Source organism: Dictyostelium purpureum, assembly GCF_000190715.1.
Source record: "Dictyostelium purpureum unplaced genomic scaffold DICPUscaffold_148, whole genome shotgun sequence".
In the NCBI taxonomy this organism is placed as follows: Eukaryota; Evosea; class Eumycetozoa; order Dictyosteliales; family Dictyosteliaceae; genus Dictyostelium; species Dictyostelium purpureum.
This window is the reverse complement of record NW_003519485.1, coordinates 20,962-30,234: the sequence shown is the minus strand read 5'-3', so window position 1 is coordinate 30,234 and position 9,273 is coordinate 20,962. Positions and strand designations below refer to the sequence as shown.

Below are 9,273 nucleotides of genomic sequence, written 5' to 3'. Positions count from 1 at the left end.
GTTATAATGGGTTAATTTTTATTATTGGAATGATAATAATAATTAATCAATTTAAAACAAGGGGATAAAAAACACTTTAAAACTTTAATAAAATAAATCTTATTCTTTTAATAGAATTAATTTAAAAATAACATTTTTTAAAAAAAACCTCTTCAAACCAACACTTGATACCATTCCTTTAATTAGAATATTAATTTATTAAACTAATTTACAAATTAAATAAAAAGAATCATTCATTATCTATTATCTTTCAAACTATCTTTAAAAATTTTTAAAATATAAAAAAATAAATAAAAAAAAAGTATATAATGTCCTAAAAAAATTTACCAAAGTTTATTAATTTAAATCTAAACAATAAGAACAGTAAAAATGGCTTTATTAAGTGGGTATACTTTAAAATATAAAATCTATAGTAATATTTTTACTAATTTCTTTAATTTTTAATTATTTTAGACACTTTAATCTCTATTTCAACTGTTAAATCCAAAACTAATATTTATAAGAAAGACAACAGAAATATAACCGAACAACTTTATATTAATAATATTAATCAAACAAAAAATCAAGACTATTCCAATGTACGTCTCTTGGGAGTAAGAATAAATTTAAATAATTAGATAAATATAAAATATAGAATAAAATAAAAATAAAAAATGGAAAATAAAAATATAAAACTTGTTTTTTTACTAAAAAAAAAAATAAAGAAAAAAACAATATGTTTTTTTCTTTTTTTTATTTAATTTTAAAAAAGATAAATGGATAAATAAAAATAATTTTGTTTAAAATAATATTTATTAGGAGAAATATTTTTCACTTTACAAAATTTTCTTTTTTTTTATTAACAATATTATGACCAATGGTTATTTTTTTTTTTAAAAATTACCACCATAAATACCATAATCCATTGTGTTATTAACATTGCCAGGATGAATATTTGTCGTGCCATTTAAAAAGAAATCTTGATTGTTTTGTAACCCTAAAAGATTTTGGGAAATACCAAGACCACCATTTGGTTTTTGAGTGTTATTATTGATTGAGTTTAAGGAATTTAAAGAGTTTAAGGAATTTATTGAATTGGTTTGGGTAAATAACTCTTGTTCCAAAAGGAAATCCTCTAATCTTTTGGTTGACTCTTCGGTTGGTTCTTCTTTAATAGTGTAGGTATTAATTATATTATTGCCACTGTTATTATTACTATTGCTACCACTATTGTTATTTGTATTAGCAGTGGTGGTATTAGTATTTAAGAAAAATTGGTCACCACCATAATTTTCTAAGTTTGAAATAGTGGATCTAATTGATTGGTGTTGTGGTGAAAATGATGAAGTAATTTGTTGTGTTTGTGTTTGTGATGGTTGTTGTTGACCGTTATTAGTTGGGATTGGTTGCTGTGGTTGTAAAATTTGTAATTGTTGGTTTTGTTGTATTAAATTTAATAAATGTTGGGTATTTGAAGTTGATAATGAGCCAGTGGCAAGTTGTTGTACAATATTTAAAATGTCTTGTTGGTTTTGTAATGGTCTTTGTTGTTGTTGTTGTGTATTATTATTATTTATATTATTATTTAAAGCACTTGTTAAACTATTTAAATTTGCTATATTATTTAATGTATTATTATTGCTACTATTACTATTATTGTTATTATTACTACTATTGCTACTATTACTACCAGTTGAATTATTCATGGTATTAATTTGACTAAATAATTGACTGCTACTTGATGATGGAGAAAATGGTGAAGTGGGTATTATATATTGTGATTGTGATTGATTTTGTGTTTGTTGTTGTAATGGGGTATTTTGAGGTGATGATGGTGAAACTATTTGAGTTTGAGGTACTTGTTGTTGTTGAGTTGGTGTGGTAGATTGAGTTGGGGATGAAGGAGCTTGGCCATTAGAGTTTGGTGTTTGTTTATTGGATGAAGTTGGTGTGAGTGGTGTAGTTTGTGGTTGAGGTGATGGGCCATTACCATTTTGAATTTGAAGATCATTTACTAAATTATTTTGTTTGCTTTGAAGATTATTTTGTGAGTATTGAGTGTATAGAATAGAGTGTCCCAAGATTGCTTTGGTAAGTTTTAAAACTCTTTCTAAAAGATTTTGATGTGATTGTTGTAAGGTTTGAAAAGCATATTGAAGTTGGGTGTGGGAGTCTTGAAGATTTTGGTGGGAATATTTTAATTCGTTATAATCAACTTGGAATTTTGTGAATTGGTATAATAATTGTTGGAGGATAGCATGATCAGTAGCATTGGTATTATTATTCATTTCTAATTTATGATCTATTGGAGACATTGATGGGGTAGTAGCTGAGCTGCCATGAACACCAAAATTACTATTACCATTGTTATGACTGCTACTGTGATCGTCATCATCGTCCTCAAGGCTGGATGATGGGAAAGCTCTATAATTATTTGGGTTGTTGTTATTTAAAGTTAATGATCTTCTTACACTCTTTCTTCTTTTAATGTTAATTAATAAATCTGGAAAACTCTTTTTGAAATTGTCATTTGCAAATTCGAATGTTCTTGCTGTTTGTGACTCTGATGATTCATGGTTTGGTTCTTCGTGGACTGATGGTTTTTCATCTTCAACTTTATGAAAACCATAAATATTTAATTGTCTAAATTTTAAAAAAAAAAATTCAAAAAAAAAAAAAAAAAAAAAAAATTCAAAAAAAAAAAAAGGGTTAGTATATTTTTAAAATCAAACACTGTTGTTACTATTAGCAACCTAAATAATTACCTAATAAAACTACAGAACTTTCCTGTCTTGAAATATTTTGGTAAAAGCTTGGTTTCAAACTCAGCACAGTTGGGAATAACAATACTTTCACCAGTTTTTCCCCATCTAATAAGATGTTGGTTCTCTGGTGTGTCTAACATTTGAATTAAACTCTTGATAAATGGAGCAACTCCATCTCTTGTTAAAATTGACATTTTTTAGCTATTTATTATTTATTATTGTTATTAATAATTTTATTGTTATTATTGTTGGAAAAAATTATTATATAAAGAGAAATAAATAAAAAAAATTTTGTTTTTTTTTTTTTTTTAATTTATAAAGGTGTTGTTTATTTGAATTAATAAATTTGTTTGGATTAAATAAATTGTTTATTATTAATATTAATATTAATTAAAAAAAAAATTATTTTTTAATATTGAAGAAAAAATTACTATGAAATCGAAAAAAAAAAAATTTTGTTTCTCTGTCCAAAAAAAAATTTACAGGTGACAAAGGTGAAAATTATGTGTACAAAATAAAGATAAAATAATAAAAAAACAAATAATTATTAAATGCTATTATTTTTTATTTTTTATTTTATTTTTATTTTATTTTTTTTTTTAATAAATAGTTTTTATATATATAAAATTTTATATATATAAAAATGACATTAATTGTGTTGTGAAAAGGTTAAAAAAAAAAAAAAATTTAAAAATTAAAAAAAAAAATAAAAAAAAAAATATTAAAAAAAAAATAAAAAAAATAAAAAAAAAACATTTTAAATATTAAAAAGAAAAAAAAAAATTCAAAAAAAAATAAATAATTTTAGCCAAAAGTTTTTATGTGTCTTTTTGCAGCGTTCGCGAAGGAAAATAATTAAAACAAAATAAAACTATTTTTTTTTTTTTTTTTTGATTATTTAAATAAAAAATAAATATTATTTTTTTATTTTAATTAAGATATCTAAATTAAAACAATTATAGTTTATATTTATAAATATATATCAAAAAATTAAAAGAATAAAATACATAGCAGTGATATAATAAAAATATTATAACTATGTATAAACTCATATTAGAATAAAAACAGATTAGCAATACACTCATATAATTTATTGAGGGGTTAATGAATTAATTTTTATTTTTATTATTTTTTTTGTATTTTAATTATTTTAATTATTTTTTTTTAATTATTAAAATGAATTTATATATAAAAGCAAATCTATGTTTTTTATAGCATAGATATATTCAATACAATTATAACGATAAAATTGGTTGACATTTTAATTATATTAATATAAAGTATATTAAAACGAAAAAATAATCGGTTTTTTTTTTTTCTTTTTTTTTTAAAATTATTTAATTTTTTTTAATTTATTTTTCATTTTTTTTTTTAAATTCAAATTAACAATTTTCAGAAAAAAGTTTTTGTTTCCTGAAAATAAAAATAATAACATATATAAATCTTTTTTTTTTTTTCTTTTTTCGTTTAAATTTTATGAAAATTATTACTAAAAATAATCAAAGAATTATAATTATTTTAATAAAATTAGAATAATATCATTTTTATTCAAAATAATAAACATCATTGAATAAAGTTTCATAAAAAATAATTATAATATAGCGATAAAATAATAAAAAATGATACAATCTACAATTAGGAAATGTTTTTTAACAAAATCAATAAAATTACCAATATATAATAGTATTATTTGTAACAATTCAAAACCAAATATTTTAAACAGTATTAATAAGAATAGTTTTATAATAAATAAAAATAAAAGCTTTTATAGTACAACTTCATCCAATAATAATAATAATAAAAATGAAACATCATTAGAATCATGCAACAATATTAAAGATAAAGACGGTAATATCTTAAAAGTATTAGATGATGACTCACCAAGAAATCTAGCATCAACCGGTTTGGTCGAAGCCTTATTACCAAAAAAACAACAACCAGATTTACCATTAGTAGACCCAATTAGCCAAGCATCATCAAATACAATAGAGTTATCCGATCAATACTCCGATCCATTATTAGATCCAATTGTTAAAGTATTTTCTGTATTAACTTCACCAAATCATTTTATCCCAGTAAGTATTATAATGCATAGTTCAACAAGCCCGCCATTTAATTATCTATTAACTTTTTTTTTTCAAAATTTTTATTTTTTTTATAGTGGCAAATGAAACCACAAAGAGAGGTTACTGGTAGTGGTTTTATAATCAGCGGAAGAAGAATTTTAACAAATGCACATGTTGTTGCAGATCAAACTTTAGTAATGGTAACCAAGTTTGGTAATCCAAATAAATTTCCAGCAAAGTTAATATCATCAGCACATGAATACGATTTGGCAATGTTAACAGTGGAGGATGATGAGTTTTGGAAAGATATTGTACCATTAGAAATGGGTGATTTACCAGACTTACAAGATACAGTAACTGTTGTTGGTTTTCCAACTGGTGGATCTAATATTTGTGTAACACAGGGTGTTGTTTCAAGAATCGATTTACAACCATATGCTCATTCAGAGATACGTTCATTATCGATTCAAATTGATGCTGCTATCAATCCAGGAAACTCTGGTGGACCAGCACTTAAAGACGGTAAAGTTGTTGGTATTGCATTTCAGAATTTAGCAGGTGCATCATCGATTGGCTTCATTATTCCAACACCAGTTGTTCGTAGATTCATTAGAGATATAGAGCTAAATGGTAAATTTACTGGTGTTCCAATGTTGGGCATCATTTCACAAAATTTAGATTCAATGCCAAAGGACTACTTTAAGATTCCAGCTTCGTCAACTGGTGTGGTTGTCAATGAACTCCATCCATTTTCAGGCGCTAAAAATGCAATTAAAATTCAAGATATCATTACACACATCAACGGTGTATCTTTGGCCGATGATGGTTCCATCGCATTCCGTAGACGTGAACGTATTAGTTTCGAATATTTATTTAGCAGTCATTTCATTGGTGATAAAATCGATATCACCGTTTTAAGAGATGGCGAACGTTTAAATCTTCAAGTACCATTAGTTAACCAACATCGTGTTGTACCATTCCAAATGTATGATAGCCGTCCAAGCTATTTTGTTTATTCTGGTCTTGTCTTTGTACCAATTACCTATCCATTCCTTTTAGAGCTCTCGGAAGATTTAGCTGTAACCTACCGTAGAATTTATGAACGTATCGAAAAGATAACATCGGAAGATTTCCAAGTTGTCATTCTTTCACAAGTCCTCTTTGATAAAACAAACCATGGTTACTCTAATTTAAGTTTATGTGAAGTTAAAAAGGTAAATGGTGTACCAGTAAGAAATTTAAAGCATTTGGTCCAACTCATCGAATCAAACGAAAATAAATATTTAGTAATCACTTTGGAACACGAAAATTTAATTATTTTAGATAAAGACGAAGCTCAAGAGGCAAATGTTAGAGTAATGAGCCAACATGCCATTCCACACCTAAAATCTTTAGATTTAAGACTTTTAGAACAAAATAATAAAAAAGAAGAAATTTTAGAAGGAGAAATAACTTCTAAATAGTTTTAAAATACTACCATAATAAAAAAAAAAATAAAAATATTTATTTATTTGTGTAATTTATTTTTTCCAAGTATCCCAATGGTTATTTAAAAATTTATTGTATAATTTATTATGTAATGATTCAATTAAAATTAATAATCAAACCCCTAAATCTTGAGAATTATTTTATCTGATTTAAATTAAATAAGCTTAAATACCAGATATGAAAAATTTTAATGAGATTAAATGTTAAAAAATTAAATTCCACGTAAAAAAAATAAAATAAAAAATAAAATTTATTACCATTTGATTTTATAATTTTAAAATTAGTGTTTAATTGGAAGGGGATTTTTAATAATTAATTAAGTATAAAAAAAAATAAAAATACTCTCTTTCTAATTCACCCCAAGTATATATAAATACATATATACGTTTTGATATTTATTTATTATTTATATGGATTATTGTCAAAATAAATTTTATAAAAAAGAAATAATTACAAAATTTAAGTAATCAAAAACAAAAATATTATCTTTTAAATATATAAATTAAAATTTCTCTTGATTTAAAAAATAATATATTGCAACAACATTTTATTACCAACTTTTTAAATCGATTAGAAAATTACCTTCAATCTAGTAACAATATTGCAAAATCGCTAAACTACCAAATATTTGGTTTTGTTTATAAACACACATACTCACACACACAAATAATTTTTATTTTTTTAAAAGATTATTTATAATTTTTTTATAACCATTATTTTTGTTTAAAAATAAATTTTAATTTTAAAAATAAAATTGGTATAATAATAAATATAAAAAAAAGAAAAAAATAAACTTTTATTCATTTAACTCAATAAAAAAGAAATCAAAAAAATTACTAATATTATAATGTTATTAAGTATGTGTGTTTATATAACATAGAGCTTAAAATATTTTTAGAAATATTAATTTAATTTTATTTTTAAAACTAAACTAAAACTTTAAAAAAATAAAATAAAAAAAATAAAGGAACAATCTCTTTAAGCACCATCACACAAAAATCAAACTTTAAGATTAATGAGTATAAAAACGACAATTTTCAAAACACATCAAATAGCATCGCTAAAACCTCAACATTATATTTTTCTCGTCCGTTCCTAATGAACTAATAAAACTAATGAAATGATCGACAACACACAAAACAATAACAAACTAATAAAAAAACTAATATTAACATATAATGTATCGTGGCACATAGTCGCTAATAAAAGTTATTTTATCATGTGATGTGATTTGAGTATAAATTGAAAAATAAATTTGTGATATAAATTTTTTTAAAAAAAAAAACGATAGCGATCCTTGGTTTATCTAAAATCCACTATCTTGATTATGATGATATTGAATAATTTGAAGGCTAAATAATTTTCTGTACAACCTAATCGTTTTTTTTTATATATACTTAAAAATTTTATTATTAGAAATTTAAGCGTTGAGTTCACGAAGACGACGGATAGTTGATCTAACAGTTGCACCAGCAGCGGTACTCATGGTCCAGGCACCACCAGCTAAAGTTTTCTTGCAACCATTACATTTCCAGATACCGACGGAAGTACGTTTAACAGCATCTTTACCACAGAATGAACAGGTGTAGGTACCGTGCTATAAATGAATGAATGTAAGTATTTGCTTAATCTTTCGTTTCGCTATAATTAATCCTATATATCAAATACATACTTGGGTGATTTCCATCTTTTTGACTTGCTTTCTTAATGAAGCACCATATCTGGTACCATATTTACCTACAATGCCAACTTTTTGGGTTCTCTTAGCCTAATAATGATAGATAAATGTTTAATCCATTAGATAAGTTCGATTAAAGGGGTGATAGAGGTTGGATAGAGAGATAGAGATAAAAGATATATACCATTTTGTGTTATATGAGTCTTCGTAATAGGCGGAAAATATTAATTTTTTTTTAAAAAATTTTTTGGCCAAAGTTTTTTTTTTTTTTTTTTTTAATTTTTAAAATTTTTTTTTTTAAAATTTAATCACATTCGTTACAAATAGTACGGATTAATCACCATATACTTTTTTTTATTTTTTTTATTTTTTTTTTTTTTTTCATTGTATATTTTAATAATTTACAAATAATAAAAATAAAAAAAATATTTATTTATTTATAAATAAATTATTATATAAATAAAATTTCCATTTACTTTAATTTCTTTTAATTTATTTTTTTATATTTAATTATAACTAAAAAAAATAAAAATAAATAAAATAAATAACAAATAAAATTTTGATTATATTTCATATCTATATTTATTCGTTTATTTATATATTTTTATAACTCTTCATTTTTTGTTTTCTTTATTCTTTTTTTAACCCCAAAATTTTTTTTTGTTTTTTTTTTTTTTTTTTTTGTGTTTTTTTTTCGTTGACCATATATGGTGTGATTAATTATTTTATTACCGCATTAAATATTTAATTTTAATATTAAAAAAAGATTACCTGGCCAAAGTATTACAAAAGAACATATATATTTTGTGAATTTTATTTTTCTTTGTTAGAAAATGATACTATATTTATTTTTGATCTGTTTATCTTTGATCTTTAAAATCAAATTCTGGAAGAAATAAAATAAAAAAATTTATCGTATTGATGCATTAAATTTTTTTTTTTATTACAAAGCATTTTAATTTTTTTTTAAAGATTTAAAATAAATCGGTTGTTATAGTTATAAAAAGATAATTTTCCATTAAATTTTTTTTTATTTATTTTTTTTTTTTTTTTTTTTTTAATTTTTTATTTAAAAAATTATTTTTTTAATTTTTTTTTAAAAATTTTTTTTAATTTTTTTTTTTTTAGTAATTAAAAAACTACAGCGATTATTTAAAAATAAATAGATAATAATAATAATAATAGTACAATAATAAAATAGTATAATAAAATAAAAGCGATAGTAACTTAAAATTAAAACAAAAATAAAAATATCATATTATACTTCCAAAATTAGAGGGAGTGTGGTCTAAAGTGT

The 9,273-nt window shown here is 22.5% G+C and overlaps 3 protein-coding genes across 3 annotated transcripts; 1 reads left to right on the top strand and 2 right to left on the bottom strand.

Annotated features, from left to right (window-relative positions):
* Positions 1-2,064: 2,064 nt before the first annotated feature.
* Positions 2,065-3,400, bottom strand: DICPUDRAFT_92172 (uncharacterized protein; the record flags this gene model as incomplete). Its single annotated transcript, XM_003288749.1, has 2 exons — positions 2,745-3,400; positions 2,065-2,622 (listed from the first exon to the last, which is right to left on the bottom strand). Coding segments are annotated over exons 1-2 (750 nt in total), but the record flags the coding sequence as incomplete, so codon positions are not given.
* A 963-nt stretch (positions 3,401-4,363) lies between these two features.
* DICPUDRAFT_153086 (uncharacterized protein) lies at positions 4,364-6,273 on the top strand (the record flags this gene model as incomplete). The annotated part of the gene is made up of 2 exons (XM_003288764.1): positions 4,364-4,819; positions 4,906-6,273. 2 exons carry the CDS (start codon positions 4,364-4,366, stop codon positions 6,271-6,273), a joined length of 1,824 nt encoding a protein of 607 aa, XP_003288812.1.
* Positions 6,274-7,687: 1,414 nt separating this feature from the next.
* On the bottom strand, positions 7,688-8,170 carry DICPUDRAFT_48145 (uncharacterized protein). The gene is made up of 3 exons (XM_003288748.1): positions 8,161-8,170; positions 7,971-8,066; positions 7,688-7,895 (listed from the first exon to the last, which is right to left on the bottom strand). Exons 1-3 carry the CDS (start codon positions 8,161-8,163, stop codon positions 7,719-7,721), a joined length of 276 nt encoding a protein of 91 aa, XP_003288796.1. The 5' UTR covers positions 8,164-8,170; the 3' UTR covers positions 7,688-7,718.
* Between the last annotated feature and the right edge of the window lie 1,103 nt (positions 8,171-9,273).